The 21,454-nt window shown below is 39.6% G+C and overlaps 1 protein-coding gene across 7 annotated transcripts in view; it reads right to left on the reverse strand.

Annotated features, from left to right (window-relative positions):
* The window catches only part of SPATA17 (spermatogenesis associated 17), a 152,378-nt gene that overhangs the window by 68,184 nt on the left and 62,740 nt on the right, over nt 1–21,454 (reverse strand). For all 7 annotated transcript variants that reach the window (XR_005455050.1, XR_005455049.1, XR_005455052.1 and 4 more), the window contains 2 exons: nt 11,602–11,805; nt 6,768–6,916 (listed from right to left, as the gene is read on the reverse strand). Coding sequence is in view for 3 of the 7 variants with exons in the window: in XM_038761178.1 (XP_038617106.1) it covers nt 6,768–6,916; nt 11,602–11,805 (353 nt within the window). In the remaining 4 variants the exon portion in view is untranslated. The remainder of the gene's footprint in view (nt 1–6,767; nt 6,917–11,601; nt 11,806–21,454) is intronic.

Consider the following 21,454-nt stretch of genomic DNA (forward strand, 5'->3'; position numbering starts at 1 on the left):
AGCACAGTATTCTGTACAGAGTAAGTGTAAAAAACAAAACAGGGGAAGTATAATATGCCCCTTAGGCACCCTGGCCAATATTTGCACGACAGCATACATGTATGTCCCGGCGTGGGGAGGGTAAAGGCTACAACCGGGGGCCATCCTGTGCCAACCAGGCTGGGCGTAAAACACACAGACACTCCCTTCCTTCTGTTGTACTTCCCAAACGCTTAGTACAGGGCTTTGTACCCGATGAGAAGCAGCGTGGCTCAATGGAAAGAGCCCGGGCTTGGGAATCAGAGGTTATGGGTTCTAATCCCAGCTCCGCCACTTGTAAGCTGGGTGACTTTGGGCAAGTCACACAGCTTCTCTGTGCCTCAGTGACCTCATCTGTAGAATGGGGATTAAGACTGCGATCCCCATGTGGGACAACCTGATCGCCTTGTATCCCCCCAGTGCTTAGAACAGTGCTTTGCACATAGTAAGCGCTTAACAAATGCCATCATTATCATCATCATCATCAATGGTGCTCCTCCTTCCTCTCCCCCTCCTCCCCCTCTCCATCCCCCCCACCTTACCTCCTTCCCTTCCCCACAGCACCTGTATATACGTTTGTACGGATTTATTACTCTTACTTGTACATATATATTCTATTTATTTTATTTTGTTAATATGTTTTGTTTTGTTCTCTGTCTCCCCCTTCTAGACTGCGAGCCCACTGTTGGGTAGGGACCGTCTCTATATGTTGCCAACTTGGACTTCCCAAGCGCTTAGTACAGTGCTCTGCACACAGTAAGCGCTCAATAAATACGATTGAATGAATGAATGAATGAATGACTGTATATACCCTTCTTAGCTCTGAATGGGAGCGATAAACCTCACCAAAGTGACTGTTTAGCATCTTCAACAGCACAATTAAGAATATCACTGTTCAATCTGTAATGGCCCCATCTGTCTCCTGGGTCACTCCGGAGAGGTGATGGGAGGACATCAAGAGTCTACAACCTGTGTCTCAAGGGCCACTATTTGAGGTATCAACAGCCAAGTATGACAATAGAATTTGTGGACTTTAACTACTTGTGAAGAGTTAATGAGCAGCTGTTCAGCGAAGACTTAGATGGCTGGTGCAGTTTTTCCAACCGAAGTCAAGGTTCCTGATGGAAACGAACCTTCACAAACGGAGATGGAGAGAACAAGAGACCTGCCTAATGGACTCCATTTGCAAGTTTCTTTGTCTGTATGTATTTCTATATTCAGATAATTAGTTTAAACTCATTTAATGAAGCCCTGGTTTGCAGCAAAAGACATTTATTCCTAATTGTATTTTTTTTCCTTTTCCTCAAAAGGCCTGTTGCTCGCTTTTTATATATTTTTGAAATGTAATTTGCTACTTAAGCGTCTTTCATGCTTCTTGTACTACTATCGCTACGCATCCTTTGCATTTTCAAGCATTTGAGTGTATTCATTTTTTACTTTACTATATTTTAAATAATTTTCCCTGGGACACTGAATTTATTTGGTTCTTTATAAAAATGATTTTGGCAGTATAAAATGCTATTTATACCATTCAAAACTATTTCATTGCAGTTTTTAGTTGTAGCAATGTGTTCCAAACTATACCAAGACAGTTTTGAGGAGCCTTAATCAATCAGTCAATCAATCAATCGTATTTATTGAGCGCTTACTGTGTGCAGAGCACTGTACTAAGCGCTTGGGAAGTACAAGTTGGCAACATATAGAGACGGTCCCTACCCAACAGTGGGTTCACAGTCTAGAAGGGGGAGACAGAGAACAAAACAAAACATATTAACAAAATAAAATAAATAGAATAGATATGTACAAGCAAAATAAATAAATAAATATTATTTATTATAAGTACTACAAGTATTATAAGCAATACTGGGCTGCCCAATTTAAAATTTTTTTAAAAAATTGTAAAATAAAGAGCTACACCAATGCAGGGGATGTGTCTGTTATATTGTTATGTTGTACTTTCCCACGCATTTAGTACAGTGCTCTGCACACAGTAAGGGCTCAATAAATACAATTGCCTACAGTGACTGGAAGGTAAATTGTTTAAATATATTAGTGTTCACAACGTATGTATTCAGCTGCATGGAAATCCAAACAATATATGAAGGTATGCTTACAAAGAAGTAATTTTTCAGGAAAAAACACGAAATACAATGAAGTACCAATAGCATAGTAAAGAATAGATACGACATAATAAATTTCAAAATTCCAAAGCAAATATGTTAAAGCAAGTACAATATACATAAAAGGCAAATACTTGAATAAGATAAAAATAAGTGTATTAATAGCACAAACGTGGATAGCAATTTGCATACGTGCACCCTGCAAATGAAGTGAGTTTGGGAGGAGTCATGTTTTCCAGATTCCCTATTCAGAAGAGCCTCTGTCTAGTATTAACTCCACCTTGGTATGGGTATTGCAGCGTGGCTCAGTGGAAAGAGCCCGGGCTTTGGAGTCAGAGGTCATGGGTTCAAATCCCGACTCCGTCAACTGTCAGCTGTGTGACTTTGGGCAAGTCACTTAACTTCTCTGGGCCTCAGTTACCTCATCTGGAATATGGGGATTAAAACTGTGAGCCCCCCGTGGGACAGCCTGATCACCTTGTAACCTTCTCAGTGCTTAGAACAGTGCTTTGCACATAGTAAGCGCTTAACAAATACCATTATTATTATTATTATTATTATTACTATTGCAAGGTTAAACTTCGGGAAGTGTCTGGCCTTGGTTTAACTCCGCCTTGTGGTATGCAAGGGTGGTATCCATGGATATTGCAAGGTTAAACTTCGGGAAGTGCCTGGCCTTGGTTGTGATCCACACAGCTTTATAAAGGAGTTGAATAATATCACAATTAGAAATACTCTGGAACTATACACTTAAACCCCTCACTATTCCAAGTCATTTAATCTGGTTTTTGAAAATTTATTCCACTATATTATTTATTCTTATCCCTAATTATGACATACGCATCCGTTTGTGGCTACTGTCTCCCCCATGAGATTATTAGCACAGTAACAGGAATCTCATTTGTGGCATCTTCCAGTCTGGAGTTCTGAGCTCAGTAGGTATTCGACCTATACAATTGATCCATAAACTGAGTACAATGTCATCTAGTAAGAACTGCAAGGGTACTTCAGGCTTGTGGAGAATGCTTCGACAATAATAATCTTCAATAGTGCTCAACTCACTTCTAAAAATCTGTGCCTATCGGGGCACTTAAAGAATTAAATAAATATTCAGACAACACAAATACAGGAATAACTTCAATACTTAAGGCATTAAAAACATTATCTTTAGAGCGTTACCTTTCTGGGGAAAGGTTAATTAAGATGTACTGTGCTGCGCTAGTTAGCAAAGTGAGACTCGGCCAGACCAAACTGGGCAGAAAAATCCATAGGCAGGGCTGGTATGGAAAATTCCCTGCTTCAAGTTCCATTTAGGTAAAATTTGGGAACTGTCAGCAGGAGGCTGGGTCGCTTCTCTATCCCCAACCTTGTCCCACCCCTTTTATATCCGACATACCACTACTCTCTCCACCTTCAGAGCCTTATTAAAATCACATCTGCTTCAAGAGGCCTTCCCTGACTAAGCATTCATTTTTAATGATACCAATAATAACAGTAAATATACTTGTTAAGCGCTTACTAGGTGCCAAGCACTGTACTAAGTGCTAGGTTAGATACAAGTTAATCAGGTTGGACACAGTCCATGTCCCACATGGGGTTACAGCCTAAGTAGGAGAGAATAGGATTTAATACTCATTCATTCATTCAATTATATTTATTGAGTGCTTACTGTGTGCAGAGCACTGGACTAAGCGCTTGGGAAGTACAAGTTGGCAACAAGTTGGCAATCTTCATTTAACAGATGGGGTGACTGAGGAACAGAGAAGTTAAGTGACTTGCCCAAGGTCACACAGCAGCCCACTGCTGGGTAGGGACTGTCTCTATATGTTACCAACTTGTACTTCCCAAGCGCTTAGTACAGTGCTCTGCACACAGTAAGCGCTCAATAAATACGATTGATGATGATGTGGCAGAGGTGGGATTGGAAGCCAAGTTTTCTGATTCCCAGGACCACGCACTATCCACTACACCACGCTGTGCCTCGATGTTGAAACTTCAAGATGTCTTCAGGCATTGAGGCTAATGGATTACAGCTTGAACCATTTAAAAAGAATGGAATTCTTTGTTACAAAATGAACTAGGTATATCCAGGTCTGTAATGAGTGGTTGCCTTCTGGCAAAATCCTGCCTTAAGGAAAAATTCCTGATGAAGACGTCACCGGGTTCCAACACCACAAGCATGCAACAGGAGCCGCTTCTTCTGACACTGCAGGCCCCGTAAACCCAGGCTCACATTGGGAGGTGGGGCATTCCTCATTTCCTAACAATGTTCCAGCCAAAACATGGGGTGAAAATATGTTACGGCAGAACAGAGTGTTCCAGAATAGTTTTAGAACAAATCAGTGCTTCCACCCCTCATCTAATCATCCAGTAATCATCCAGCACTTAGAACAGTACTTTACACATAGTAAGCACTTAACAAATACCATCATTATTATTATTATAAGGAAATTACCCTTGGTAGAAGCAGCTCAAAATCCCAAAGCTTCTTTGGAGTGCTTAATTCTTGAATGGTGAAGACAATTACAAGTATTTCATTGAAAAATCAGAGTACTCTGAGGGGGACAGTGATATCTGGCCACGCTGTGCCTATCGAGAGCCCGTTGTTGGGTACTGATTGTCTCTATTTGTTGCTGAATTGCATTCTCCAAGCGCTCAGAACAGTGATCTGCCCACAGTAAACAGTCAATAAATATGATTGAATGAAAATGCTAAGAGAGGTTTTATATGTAAGAAGCAGCATGGTGTAGTGGATAGAGCATGGGCCTGGGAATCAGGAGGTCATGGGTTCTAATCCCGGCTCCACCACTTTCATTCATTCATTCAATTGTATTTATTGAGAGCTTACTGTGTGCAGAGCACTGTACTAAGCGCTTGGGAAGTACAAGTTACTTGTCACACTTGTCCGCTGTGTGATCTTGGGCAAGTCACTAAACTTCTCTGGGCCTCAGTTACCTCATCTGTAAAATGGGGATTGCGACTGTGAGACCCATGTGGGACAGAGACCGTGTCCAACCCGAATGCTCGTATATACCCCTGCACTTAGTACAGTGCCTGAAACATAGTAAGTGCTTAACAAATACGACAATTATTATTATTAACTGGGTGAAAAACAGACTTCTCAATTCAGTATTAGAATACTTACTGATGGCCATTTACAGTGCTATTTTATTTCTTGAGTTTACTTTGCTATAGCCTTGTTAGTCATTTTAAAACTCTGAAAATAATTAAATAGCATGTCCTCAGAAATACATCACCCAAATACATATTTATTTCGTTCATACTGGGAGTCTGATTGGTAGTCTCTTTGGCAGATAAGCGCTCCCTGCCTTTATTGGCTAGGGAGATGTTCCTCTTATTTTCTTCTTCCTCCCATGTTGGGAGAACTCAACTGATTTTCAAAATCATTTGCTGAATACTCTTTGCCTAATTATTAAACTTCAAGTTATACAATGAAATGGAAAGCTCTATCAAAAATTACTGGAGACAGTAGCTGATTGTATCTGCATTACGAGTTTTTATGCACTCTCTTATTTTTCAAGAGCCTCTTCAGAATATTTGACAAAATCTGCTTGTCCCGGATATCACTGACTGTACAGAATCAGTGACTCATGAGTGATAAGAAGCTCTGAACTGTAATTGTTCACATCAGGGAAAAGTGTGGCAGATGTGGGGGGAGATTGGAGGGGTTTTTTTATGTTACAGAACACAGTTTGCAATGCTTTGGAGATCACAAATTAAATGCATGTCAGATTTTGTGAGGATCTATTTATAAACTGCCACTGACTTTACAAGGATAGTTACCTCATATAGACCTTTAGAGAAAGAACCTTTGAGTACCAAGCAGCTCTGAGAAATTGAGACAGCTATTAATGAAAAGAATTTAAACACGCATATGTTACTTCCCATCGACTGTACACTGGTGAAACCTGATGATTAATAGATATAACAAACGCATTAGGAGCTAAAAGGCAAACAGGCCACTGTTGAGGCAGATACCAGGGTGCTTGCCTTTCCGGGAGAAAACAAATTAAGGAGCTTTTTGTCAGATCCCTCACTAAGTAGTCTTTCAGACTGTGAGCCCACTGTTGGGTAGGGACTGTCTCTATATGTTGCCAATTTGTACTTCCCAAGCGCTTAGTACAGTGCTCTGCACATAGTAAGCGCTCAATAAATACGATTGATGATGATATGTTACTTGGTCCTCTTATCTCTCAATTAAGAATGAATGAACCTCTCTTACTGACCCTACTACATAAAATCAAATCATCCAGAAGACATCATGGGTAAAGCATTATTTCTGAGTGAAAAAAACCACCTTTGTTCTCTCCCCACATTTTTAGGATCGTTTCACTGGTAAAATTGGAACTTCGCTTCCTCTTTATGAAACTGGTCTATCTGGACTTTTCCCTCCTTCGAGCTGAATATTCACTATCTTGTATTTTTCTCTCACCACTGATCCCGTCAATAATATTTGCACCCTGAAGGATGGTCGCTGCCAAACACCTCTCATTTTGGCACCGCAATTTCTCACAAATAAAAGGTGTCCGGATGCATTTGAAAACTTGAAACCACAACTTCTAATACAAAATGTCAGGGACGAAAACCCCCAACAACCCAGAAACTCACACGTTGTCATTTAGTTGGCTTCTCCATTCTTCTCTCTTGAGTTCCTCTCTGGCCCGTTCTACTGCGCTGATTGATGTTGCCACCCGCAAGGTTGGCTCCAGAGGCTTGTAGCGTTGCTGCAATACTTCAGCAATATCACGGAAGGGGCCCTGACAGGTACAGGATAAGGTAAGTGTTTTATTGTGGCAGTTTTGGGGACATATTATTGATGACTGAGGGGGAAGAGCATCGGGGCAGTGCAGCAAGTTTTTCTTCTCTAAATAATTAATAAAATTCCTTCTGATACGAGTTAGGGAGGAAATGAAGGCTGATAACATACTCTGATACAGGAATGAGGAATGGTCCCATATCTCTCTCTCTCTCCCTCAGGTTTCCTTTACTACAAGTGGCCACCCTTTAATAAAAATGACAGCATTTAGAGACGAATGGGAATTCTGCTTTTTAACTCTAAAAAACAAAAACACTTCCCGAATGTTGTAGCCAAACTTGTGTCTATGTGTTGCCAATTTGTACTTCCCAAGTGCTTAGTACAGTGCTCTGCACACAGTAAGTGCTCAATAAATACAACTGAATGAATGAATGCAGCTTGACATTTCATAAGCATCCAAATCTTTATTTTTTAATGTAAAGATAAATTCTTCCTTAAAGTTAGGAACCTATTTTCCACATTTGGGGAAAGTAAAAATATTAAAAGAAAAATTTGAGTAGAGCTGTTAAAAAAAGCCCCCAAAAATGGCAGCAGGGCAAACTGTTGATTCTCCATTAGCTGACGGCTTTTTGGGGAAAGACAAACCCTACATTTAACTTGTGGCATCTAGAAATCTAGCAGGATCGTAATTTCTCAATGACTTGCTGTGCTCTTGACTGTAAATCTATGACTACTGTATATTGTTTAATAACTCAGATACCAATATCAACCATTTAATGATACAGCTATATAACAGAGCCCTAGGCTGTACTTTAAAAATGACTCATACCATATCTTGCTTTTCAGCGGTAACACTATGAACTCACTTGGAGTGTAATTAGTGCCATATTAAGCTTAGCATAAGTTACAGGCAGATCAGTTTGGCTGTATCATTAATTATATCTTGTTTTCTTTTTAACTATTGTTGTGTTAGCAGAGAAGTGGTGAAACCTTCTGAAAATCTGAATGGGCAAAGAATTCTAATCATCTTCCTTATTCCTAAAGATCAGTTTAAATAGGTTATCACTAACAAGTCACAGCTGGAGTTACTGCAAGCACTGAGTGAAGACTGGGGCTAATAAAAAGAAATGATTCACGCCTCATTTATGTTCACTTATGTTTTACATTAATAGAAACCAATAATAGGAACCAGTTACCATAAAAGTCATGGACCGTAAATAACACAAATGGCAAATAAGTATCATCTAGTACTTTTCACAGCTGGACAGGAGGATTGCTATATTTGAAAGTAGTTAATGGATTTTTATTGGAACTTTACTTTTTAAAGACACAGTGACATGATTGTACATCTTCTTTCAGAGGCATTAAGGAAGCCATTCCCCACTTGGCTTTTTTAAACTTTTCCGTCATGTAAAAGTGAATGTGGAGGGGAAAATGACAATAATGGCATTTGTTAAGTGCTTACTATATGCCAAGCATCGTACTAAGAGCTAGGATAGATACAAACTAATCCCGTCTACACAGTTCCTGTTCCACTGGGGGCTCACGGTCAGAGAGAGATCAGGTATTTTATCCCTGAGGATACAGCTGAGAAAACTGAGGCACAGGGACGTTAATTCACTCATTCAGTCAATCGTACTTATTGAGCGTTTACTGTGTGCACAGCATTATACTAAGCGCCTATTTGCCCAAGGTCACACAGCAGGCCAGTGGCACTGCCAGCTTTAGAATCCAGGTCCTCTGATTCCCAGGCCTGTTCCTGATCCGACAGATCACACTACTTCCGAGACTTCTCAGGAAGAATGGGAATAGGAATCTTGGCATATATTTGCTTGGGATATCAAGGTTATTAAACTAAATCAATAGTCCAAAAATGTGGAGCTAGTGATTATATTTTTAATTTTCAATTCCTTTCAATTCCGGAGACAAGTATTGCATGGCAATGGGAAAGAGAAGTGTGTATTCTAATAGGAAAGGTTCATGGATGTTCTACTTAGGAAAATAAAACTATATAATGTTAATCAAAACATTCTCTACCACATATGACTTTTAGATTCTTTTCAAGTCACTCCACAGAACCTACTAATATTGAGAAAGGTTTTTCTCCTAATGGTCTTCCAATGGTGCTATATTTTTGGTTTTTGGTGCTTTAATTTTCTATCTTTTGCTAAATAATTTGGCCAAACATTATACTCTATTACTATTACTCTATTTATTTATTTATTTATTTATTTTACTTGTACATATCTATTCTATTTATTTTATTTTGCTAGTATGTTTGGTTTTGTCTCCCCCTTTTAGACTGTGAGCCCACTGTTGGGTAGGGACTGTCTGTATATGTTGCCAATTTGTACTTCCCAAGCGCTTAGTACAGTGCTCTGCACACAGTAAGCGCTCAATAAATACGATTGATGATGATGATGATGATGATGATGCTGTACCTGTGGCATATAAGTGTGCTTTTACAGCACAATAGCTATACCCAATCTACTACAGCGTGACTAGCCAAAAATGGAATAAAAAGCAATGTGCTTGCTATTATTAATGCCCTTTAATGAACAGGTAACTAATTTCAATATTACCTATGCTTGCATTGAACTGTAATTCTAGTTAATTCAGTAATAAAAGTGATGGATCTGATGTAACAGATATATCAGGAGTACTAAAACTTTTTAAAATACCTCCTTACATACGTAGGTCTTACCTATAAAATGCTAAATACCAATTTCCTTACAAGAAAAACTGATGGATAGTTAATTTTTCTACTTTTAAAGAGATATAAATTCCACCCTCATTTAAGACTACCACGAGACCTAAGCACATTTGGGATTTTAAAAAAGGTGTTTTAGTAACAAGACTGATTATCATGGTTCCCGGATATGGCTAAGAGCCAAAATCTAGTAATCAGATGACAGAGGAGATGCCCAGTGCTTAGAACAGCGCTTGCCACATTGTAAGCACTTAACAAATACCATCATTATTCTCAAAATATCAAGTTAGAAAATGTATTCCTCACTGTCAAACCCCAGGCAGCTCTGCAGCCTGAGAATTTGTTTGAGTTTTTATGAATTGACGTTATTTAACTTTCAATCATATTTATTGAGTACTTACTGTGTGCACAGCACTGTACTAAGTGCTTGGGAGAGAACAACAAAACAATAAAGTGACGCATTCCTTGCCCACAACGAGTCTAGGGTGGCCAGTTTTCTGGTGAAAACTGAACAGTTTGTCTCTCCCCGCCCCTTCCCCATCTAGCATTTTTATTTCAAAAGACAAATCTTCCTCTACTTCAATACCCGCTGAAGATTTCCACAGCTCAGGATGGTACCCATATGATGGCATTTATTAAGCACTTACTATGTGCAAAGCATATACCCATATCATGCACATCTCCTCCAATACCCACGAGGATCCGCAGTGATACCAAGCTTCAGTGTTTCTTTGAATATACTCCCCGAAATTTCCCAAATGGACTACGGAAATGTATTCAAGTCACTTTCGAAACCTTCTGATGCCCCATCCCCACGGGGCATTTACTCACATTGGAAAGAAAATTTTGCCAAAGAGAGATCAGAGTGATAACATTAATGCACTCTTCCATAGCAATTGATTCTATCTAGGGAAAGTGGGAGAATTAGGCTTAAATTTGTTTTTTGAGATCTCTAATGTTCTGAATTTTCCATCTGACATTGTTTATTTGGGAATGAGGAGGGGGTTGGGGAGAAATGAAGAGCAAGAAGGGAGCAATCACTGGCGTGAATGATCATGAAGAATGCTTTCTAAAACAAACACATGTCAGAAGGTATCTTCCAACTTTGTTGAATTGTACTTTCCCAAGCATTTGATACAGTGCTCTGCACACAGTGAGTGCTCAATAAATTCCATTGATTGATTGAGAAGGCTTTGTTACAATGAAAGTACCATAGCCAAGTCAATATTACTGTATAAACAATTATTAACCTCAAATTCATCCCTGAATGCAATTCACAGTTTTCCCATGCTATCTCTAAAGACATAGCCTAGCATGCAGATCATTAAGTTTTCATAAATACAATGTTGGACTTGACTTGTTAGTAATCAGTTTGTGTTCTTTCATTCTGGAAGCAGAAAAATGCACCCAGTTGAGTAGATTATGCCATGTGAATACCGTAAAGGTCTTTGATTTCCTTTCACATTAACTAATGGATTGGGTTACAACACGTTTCATCTGATGAATATATTTAAAAGCAATAATTCAAAATACAACAAAGGTAATGCCAGGGCATCTATTTTATTCTTTCTAGTTTAATTAAAAATGAAGTGTGGTTTAAACATTTTTTTCACCATTTCTAATTTGTCAAATTTCCACTTTATTAACATCCTAAAATTACATTCATTCATTCAATTGTATTTATTGAGTGCTTACTGTATGCAGAGCACTGTACTGAGCGCTTGGGAAGTACAAGTCAGCAACATATAGAGACGGTCCCTACTCAAAAACGGGCTCACATTCAAAGTTGAGGTGCAGATAAAATAAGCTAAATTCAACTACAGTCATCTAAATTCTAATTTATTTTTCTTTCCCTTCGATCTTTATGGGTAATACTTTTTCTGCGTTTCACTGTGGTCCTTTTAATTCACCTGTACAATAATCTAATTGATAATGTGTGGAATTGGCCAAAAGACAACACAAGAATTATGCGGTACCTGGATTTTCTTTCTGTCGATGGGCGGCAGAGCTTGTGATCGAGGAAAAGAATGGAGGCGAGTACAAGCTAACCAGCTAGAGAGATCTTCGGTAGCATCTTTCTTAACTGGAGGTTTTCGGTGAGACAAAGGCTTGGCTTTCTGTAACCGGTACTCCATTGGATCGGGGAATTTTCTCAATGGTGAATTGTACACACCTGGAATCTAAGAGAAAGGATATTCTGAATTATATAGTTTGTTCTGTTTATATGGTATGCCAAAAGCTGATCACTTCTAACTTGAATAGTCTGGTTTCCAGTGACATGGGGTTCTTTCTGTGCTGAAGAACCTTGAATTATAAAAAATTCTCCCTGTAGTATTTACTCTTCGACTGATACCATACAAATCTGCAAAACCATTTATTCTGACACCACATCGCGTATCCAGGCAGATATGTGTTCTGAGAAGAACATAGCCTAATTTTTCAATACCAGTCTATCCAAAACCATAATGAATATAAGGAAAACATGTCACAGCAGAACCGTCAGAGATTCTTTCTAATAATTAAATCTAAGGCTCAGATTTATTTTGTTCATTTTGCCTTTGAAGGAGAAAAAATTGAATTGTCTATTGTGGATTTCAAACTCATTGGACCTACCTGGTAAGATGGTCAAAACTCACATAAAACTTCAGTTTCTCTATTTACATTTTAAATGGTTTACATCCAAATTCCAACTACATAAATAGGATATACAGCGTAAATATACTGTGCACATAACACAAAAACATGCTGAATGAAGATTTTATTAATAATTGGCATTTACAATGTTATTAAAATCAAGTAAGGCCAGTGTCTTTGTAAGTACTATGTCCAGTCAAGCATTCTAGATTTAGAAACATACAGCAAAAACTCTTGAATCCTGGGTCTAATAAACTGGGTTACTCAATTTTTCAGACTTCTCTGGGAGAGTTATGCTTACCTAGGACATAAATTACATTTTGTATGCAGGAAACTACTTATCAATTGATCAACAGTGCTTACTCTGTGCAGGGCGCTGTAGTAGACACTTGGGAGAGTAAACTCAAGGAGTTTACATCTAGTGGGTGAGACAGACACAGGGATAGATTATAGATGGGGAAAGCAACAGAATTTAAAGATAGAATAGGATTTAAAAGATGTGGAAGTACTTGAGTGGCAGTAGGAGGGAAATAGGGTGGGGAGATGACAAATTATTCAGGGAAGAGCTCCTGGAGGAGATGTGATTTCAGAAAGCCCAAGAAGGCTGGGAGAGCAGTAGGAGGGAATTTCAAGCAGGAGGGGAGGTGTAAGCAAGAAGTTGGCAGTGAGAGGGACAAGAATTTGGCACAGTGAGTTGGTTCACTTGATAGGAGTAAAGCGGGTGATCTGAGTAAATAAGTAGTGGAAGAAGTGGAGGAAGAGCTGATTGAGTTCCCTAAAGCCAAAGGAAAGGCATTTCTCTGGCCAGGACTTTCTGTATATTTATGTAAAAAGTGACGACCTCTAGAAATTGTAAATAGTAGATTCATTCATTCATTCAATCATATTTATTGAGCGCTTACCGTGTGCAGAGCACTGTACTAAGCGCTTGGGAAGTACAAGTCGGCAACATATAGAGACGGCCCCTACCCAACAACGGGCTCACAGTCTAGAAGGGGGAGACAGACGACAAAACGCGTAGACAGGTGTCAGAATCGTCAACACTAAGAGGACAAAAGTGACACCGTGAAAACATATACCAGCAAATGTCAGTGATAATATACAATTGATCCTATAGTTCACTGGTAGCATGTGGTAGATTTGATAGGAAAGTAACTCATGCAGTAAGAACAGTCATGTCGTGTCACATCAAATCATATACAAATCATAATCAAATCATCGAATCAGTGAGAAGCAGCATGGCTCAGTGAGAAGCAGCGTGGCTCAGTGAGAAGCAGCGTGGCTCAGTGGCAAGAGCACGGGCTTTGGAGTCAGAGGTCATGGGTTCGAATCCCGACTCTGCCACATGTCTGCTGTGTGACCTTGGGCAAGTCATTTAAATTCTCAGAGCCTCAGTTCCCCTATCTGTAAAATGGGGATGAAGACTGTGAGCCCCACGTGGGACACCTTGATCACCTTGTATCCCCCCCAGCGCTTAGAACAGTGCTTTGCACATAGTAAGCGTTTAACAAATACCATCATCATCATCATACGATTCAGAAGGACTTTCTCAGCTTCCCTGAAACACCTGTCAATAGGTAAAGGCAAAAAAATACCAGCAACAACAGTCATTATTAAAGATTTTACTCCCTATTCAACTTCCCCATTGCCCTAACCTACCCCTCCACAAGAGCATCTCTGCAATAATCACAAGGCTGAAAGGCCCTAGGCTTCCCTCAAGACTCTCAGCCCACCTTCGCAATTTCTGGGAATGCACTCTCTAACAAAATTCGAGTTGAATTTCTAAACCATGGCATTGAATACATGTGTGCACACACATTTGGAAGCTTTGGACTACTTAATGCTTTACTAACCTTTTGGGGGTAGGAGGAATAAGGGGTCTTCAATTAGGGTTATATGAGTTCTCTTGATTTTATTAAAGTACAGTAAAAACACAACTGTCCAAGATACATGGCACTGGATCCACGCTTTCTGGACAACTGCCTTTTTACTGTATCTGTGTACCTGTGTCAGTGGGTGTGTAGGCATATAGAGATTAATGCATGTATAATGAGAACATAAGAAAATTTTAAACTGCATCATGGTTTGGTATTTATTCCCGGGCTTGTTGTCAAAACCTTCTAAGTGCACCTACCTGCTCTTTCAATTTTATAATATAGAATTTCTCTCAAATGCCACCTTTTTGATCTTGGGTGAAAACTAAATGGTATTCTGACTACTTAATGCCACGCTAACCTTTTGGGATTTGGAGGAATAAGAGATTTTCAATTAGGGTTAATGCATTTTTCATTAAAGCTGTCCTAGAAAATTTCAAATCTTGGACTACAAAAGTTCAATTTGGTTTTCAAGACGCTTCCTTTTGATGGACACCTGGACCTAGACCAAAAAAAAAAAAAAATCCAGGTGTTGCAGTTTGTTTAGAAGGGATCGATTTCATTCTCTATTAGGAAAGCTGGGCCCAGTCGTTACTTAAATAAACTAAATAGTTAGAGAGTCATTTCTAAAACCTTACTGATTGCTCCCGAGTACTTCATAAATTAGATTTTTTACCTTTCTTATCTCATAACTTTCACTTTGTCTGCAAACGTTTTGTGGTCTGTGTTACCTAGATAACTACAAGCCCAGTCAAATCACCTTCAGTTTGGATCTGCTCTAGTTTTACACATTTAAAATTTTATTTTTCAACTTGGCTTTCTCTTAGGTATTCTTTATTTTGATTTGCAGAAAGCTCTCTCTCCTCTTTAAATTATTGAAAACACCCGCCTGGGTGATTTTTGATCAGGTTCTACTATTGGTACATCTAAGTGCTTGGGGAATAAGCCAAAGAAGTAAAAGATGCAATCTGTCTGGCAGTTTACCATCTAAAGGATGCAGTTCACATTAACTGAAAGATATATTACATATTATATTATCTCCAGTCTGTAGGCCCTTTGTGGGCATAATAATAATAATAATAATAATAATAATAATAATAATAATAATAATGGCATTTATTAAGCGCTTACTATGTGCAGAGCACTGTTCTAAGCGCTGGGGAATTTACAAGGTGATCAGGTTGTCCCACGTGGGGCTCACAGTCTTCATCCCCATTTTACAGATGAGGGAACTGATCACACCTACTAACTGTGTTGTACTGTATTTTCCCAAGTGCTCAATACAGGGCTCTGCACAAAATAAGCACTCAATAAATGCCTCTGATTGATTAGATGAGGAATTGTAAACACCATATTGACTTGCACAATTGACCCACTTAAAAAAAAAAAGGAACAAAAGAGGGGAGGAGGACAATTAAGATAAGGAGGCACTTAAGACTGTGTCTCAAGTAGCAGCCTGGCTCAGTGGAAAGAGCCTGGGCTTGGGAGTCAAAGGTTGTGGGTTCTAATCCCAGCTCTGCCACTTGTCAGCTGTGTGACTGTGGGCAAGTCACTTAACTTCTCTGTGTCTCAGTTCCCTCATCTGTAAAATGCGGATTAAGGCTGTGAGCCCCATGTGGGACAACCTTGATTACTTTGTATCCCCCCAGCGCTTAGAACAGTGCTTGGCACATAGTAAGCGCTTAACAAATACCAATATTATTATTAAGTAGACACTCAATAAATTATGGTTACACCCCTCCAATACTTTCTCTTCTTCCCGTGAGTGCACCCTTTTCAGAGAAGAAACTCTCCACCCTGCCCCACAAACCTATATTTGCGGCATTTTCGTGTTCTGACCCTTCTCCTCTTCCTACCCTGGGATATCCCTCTATCACTGCTTCTGAAAATAATTTTTTATTTCCTCTTTAAAAACCACGAAGGGCAGAGGAAATTCTGTGGTGGAGGCGATTTTGTCAGTAAAAATGGTAGTTCTGTGAATATAATGGCTTCCTGAAACTATTTGGAAATCTGCAGAGATCTTTCATATGCTTCACAAGACTATTTTCCATTAAATATATTTACACTTTCCACCAAAGATGCTGGCAAATACATTTTTTTCTGGATTTGAATTTTAATAACTGAATGAAAAGGTTAATATGACTTGTTTGCTGAAAAACAATTTAAATAAGAAATATTCATGTCCTTTGACAGGTTAAATTCTCATTGTTTCATTTTTAAAAGACTAATGTGATATTCACTTCCCTGTGAAGTGTGAGACCTAATGTGGTTTTTTTTCCCTAATTCATGGAGAACAGTAGAAAATGAATAAATTATTGACAAGTTTAGTCTTAATCATCAGTTTTCACTGTGCACCAAATCCTCTAAACAGTGGTTTGCTGTATCCATTTTCTTAAGAAAATATTACCCTGGGTCACAAAAGGCACGGTTAATCTTAAGGGACTACCTACTTTTCAGTTTTTATATTTTTCACAACTTAGAAGAGCCCACTGCCATGCTGGCTTTCTGGGACTTCATTTTCAGCTATAATTTTCTAGAGTGACAAACACTATGGGGAAATCTGTGCTAACTGTAAAAAAAAAAATCGTACAGCTCAGTTATATGCCGCACTGTCATGCTAACTTTCAACTCAATAAGACCAAAGGAATCTCAGGAGGGGACCCTGCTAATAGCTTCTTACTGACCCTCCTTGCATCAGGCCTCACAGGTGACTGGAGGCCCAGTGGTGAATATGGCAAATGAGGTGTGAAAGGACTGATTTTTTTTTTGAAAACTATCATTCTAACTCATCAGGATGATAAAAAAGAAACCAAGTTATATTCTGTATCCATCTTTTACTAGATATAAAACCGAATGTACATATAAGTACATTGCATATATATATATATATACATATATATATCATCATCATCATCATCAATCATATTTATTGAGCGCTTACTATGTCTTACTATCTTTGACTTGAGTCCTCTTGAAAAACAGTTCGGCTTCCTAGGTTTTATACATCACTGACAATAAGTTTAAGTTTTAAGGGAAGTCACCATCTCAGCCAACGTACTGGAACTGAGTTTATGAACTCACTGTGTCAGCCCAACTCATCATCAATCGTATTTATTGAGCACTTACTATGTGCACAGCACTGTACTAAGCGCTTGGGAAGTACAAATTGGCAACATATAGAGACAGTCCCTACCCAACAGTGGGCTCACAGTCTAAAAGGGGGAGACAGAGAACAAAACCAAACATACTAACAAAATAAAATAAATAGAATAGATATGTACAAATAAAATAAATAAATAAATAGAGTAATAAATATGTACAAACATATATACATATATACAGGTGCTGTGGGGAAGGGAAGGAGGTAAGATGGGGGGGATGGAGAAGGGGACGAGGGGGAGAGGAAGGAAGGGGCTCAGTCTGGGAAGGCCTCCACACACACACATACATATATATATGTGTGTGTATGTTTCATAAAACTACAAAGATATGTGTTTACATAGCATAGGTTCCTAGATATTCTCTCAAATACTCCCCACCAGCCTTTCCATCATGGATACTCATGCATGACCTAGAATATTAATTATATAGGTTGTGCCTCTGGCAAATGCGCCATTTATAACCAAATCATCCTTTACATTACCTGACTATCTTGAACTATTCTCCACATTTCTACTTATTACAAAGCATTTTATCTCACTTACCCACCCAATATAAGGAAGGATTAGAAAAGATATGATTCATTCAAAAACAAATAAATCAATATGGGGCTATTAAGAATTGATTTTTGTTATTTTATATTAATTCCCTATTCATCCATTGACCTTCAATGTGGTTTATCTGTAGGGTGGTGATATCTCATTTTTTTTCTCATTTTCAGGCTTAAAAAATTTACTTTAAAACAATCTAGATACAGCCAGCTTTCCCATAATTCATATTTTCTCTGTCCGTTTTGGATAAAACACTACCAGGGAATTAGGAAATGTCCTTCCAGCCAACCCCCTTCTATCGACCTGGGCAGAAAGTAATGTGATGGCTGAAGAAACATCTCACTCCATATAATCTCACTCCACCTGATTCCTTCCACCTTCACCAGAGAGGCCAAATCTATGTTCCCATGACTTTTCAGCCCAGTTCTCTTCTATGACAGGATTAGAAGAAGACTAGCCACTGCCAAAGTTTGGGCCCAGGACTGCCAAGCAAAATCCCCAAATCCTGAGAAAACCCCCACTGAATAGCCCATTTTGGGGACTTGGCTAGATGTCCATCGGAGGTTGGGCCAGGAACACCAGTCAATCAATCAATCAATGGAAAGAGCACAGGCTTAAGAGTCAGAGGTCGTGGGTTCTAATCCCGGCTCTGCCACTTGTCTACTGTGTGACCTTGGGCAAGTCACTTAACTCCTCTGTGCTTCAATTACCTCATCTGTAAAATGGGGATTAAAAGTGTGAGCCCCATTTGGGACAACCAGATTACCCTGTATCTACTCCAGTGCTTAGAACAGTGCTTGGCACATAGTAAGCCCTTAACAAATACCATAATTATTATTACTATATTCCGGGCCCGGGGAAGTAATTCTTCCAGGAAATCAGGCCATGGGGAAAATCCATTAGGGGCATGAACAGACTAATTTCTCCCCTGACTGCTGGAATGGTTTATTAATATTAATAATAATAATAATAATGGTACTTGTTAAGCGCTTACTTTGTGTCGAGCACTGTTCTAAGTGCTGCGGTAGAGAGAAGGAAATCAGGTCATACTACATGGGGCTCACAGTCTTAAGCCCCATTTTACAGATAAGATAACTGAGGCACAGAGAAGTTAAGTGGCTTCTCCAAGGTTGCACAGCAGACAAATGGCGGAGGTAGGATTAGAACCCACACCCTCTGACTCTCCAGCCCATGCCCATTCCACTAAACCGCACTACATTACTTTATACCTTTCTGAAAATGGTCAGAGAAATTTGGGTGAAGGCACATTTTGGTTCTTGAATGCAAAACTCTTAAGTGGGAATTCCAAGTTTAGAAACGAGTTACAGTTGCACTGCGTGCCTTATTGATTTCCAGATAAAGGATTTTAAATTGTATTTTACTCATCTCCAATTTCCCCAGAAACTGCATCATTCTCTCATTGTTTAGATGCTTCGAAGAGCTAAAGATCCGTACAGGATTCCCATCTCAAACTATTTTAGTGTTAAAGACAAAATCAGCTAAGAGTAGAAGTATCGGATCTTCAATAACTGGAAAGGTAAAAGCACGAAGGAGAGCTATGAATGAAATATTTGTTAGAAAAGGGACTGCTGAATCAACACTGACCAGTGCACTTCATCATAATTATCGGGACACACCAGTCCCAGGGGATTTATAAAAATCCCACTCAGCAAATAATTGCCCTGCTGTTAGGCGATAGCCAGAGTGTTAACACACTGTCACAGTCCGGCATTTAGTAAGATATTCAACATTCAATTACTCTTGTTGAGGACTAAAAAGAAACGTGATCATTTCTCAGCTACCGCAGCTCTGCTTTCCCTTGAATTTCGGGGAATAGTCTTATTAATCCTCCAGCATGCTTACTCTGGAAGGAAGAAGAACGTCTCTGAAACGCTTCGGAAAATGGTAAGGTAATATTACAAGAAGAAAGGAAGGGTACTGAGAGGCCAAAGACGGCCCCGTCTTGAGCCAGAATCACATGCAAGAATCTACCACTTTGAAAAAACCTTCGGAGAAAATAATTCCTCAATGTCCTGCAGTAATCCACACCTGTGTTTGGCACCTCTCTCTGACAAGATACTCTTCCTTTCATATTACTGAAATCTATCTTTCTACAATAAAGGACCATTGTTGCTTGATTCCTGTAGGAGTTAATTAGTGCGGAGGTTTGCCTGGGCACTGATGAGCGCGTCTCCCTAACATCACAGGGACTGCAAGGATTAATACCAGAATAAGCTTCACTGGTCATCATCATCATCATCATCAATCGTATTTATTGAGCGCTTACTGTGTGCAGAGCACTGTACTAAGCGCTTGGGAAGTCCAAATTGGCAACATATAGAGACAGTCCCTACCCAACAGTGGGCTCACAGTCTAAAAGGGGGAGACAGAGAACAAAACCAAACATACTGACAAAATAAAATAAATAGAATAGATATGTACAAGTAGAATAAATAAATAAATAGAGTAATAGATATGTACAAACATATATACATATATACAGGTGCTGTGGGGAAGGGAAGGAGGTAAGATGGGGGGGATGGAGAGGGGGACGAGGGGGAGAGGAAGGAAGGGGCTCAGTCTGGGAAGTCCTCCTGGAGGAGGTGAGCTCTCAGCAGGGCCTTGAAGGGAGGAAGAGAGCTAGCTTGGCGGATGGGCGGAGGGAGGGCATTCCAGGCCCGGGGGATGACGTGGGCCGGGGGTCGATGGCGGGACAGGCGAGAACAAGATACGGTGAGGAGATTAGCAGCGGAGGAGCTCTTTCCAGTCACCAGAAGCAGCATGGCGTAGTGGATAATAATAATAATAATAATAATAATAATGGCATTTATTAAGTGCTTACTATGTGCAAAGCACTGTTCTAAGCGCTGGGGAGGTTATAAGGTGATCAGGTTGTCCCATGGGGGCTCGCAGTCTTAATCCCCACTTTGCAGATGAGGTAACTGAGGCACAGAGAAGTTAAGTGACTTGCCCAAGTCACACAGCTGGCAATTGGTGGAGTAGGGATTTGAACCCATGCCCTCTGACTCCAAAGCCCGGGCTCTTTCTACTGAGCCACGCTGCTTCTCATAGATAGATAGATAGATCTATCTCATAGATAGAGTACAAGCCTGGGAATAAGAAGGTCACGGGTTCTAATCCCGGCTCTGCCATTTCTAACCATGTTCAAGTTGAGACCTAGGGGAAAGAGCACAGGCCTGGCAGACAAAAGACCCAGGTTCTAATGATGGCTTGGCCACTTGCCTGCTATGTGACCTTGGACAAGTCACTTAACTTCTCTGTGCCTCAGTTTCCTCATCTGAAAAATACGGATTAATTATCTGTTATTCTTCCTGCTTAGCCTGGGAGCCCCAAGTTGGCCAAGGACTGTACCCAACCTGATTATCTTGTATTTACCCCAGTGCTTAGAACAATACTTGGGACCGAGTAAGCGCTTCACAAAAATACCGCTAGATCATACACTCACCATTGGAAGGGAACGTGTCTATGAACTGTCATAGTGCTATACTCTCTCAAAGCGCTTATTACAATGGCTCTGCACACTGAAGGGGTCAATAAATACAACTGACTGACCACTATAATCATTATGTTTTTTCTTCAGTTTTCCTAGT

This window comes from Tachyglossus aculeatus, chromosome 19 (assembly GCF_015852505.1).
Source record: "Tachyglossus aculeatus isolate mTacAcu1 chromosome 19, mTacAcu1.pri, whole genome shotgun sequence".
Lineage (NCBI taxonomy): Eukaryota > Metazoa > Chordata > Mammalia > Monotremata > Tachyglossidae > Tachyglossus > Tachyglossus aculeatus.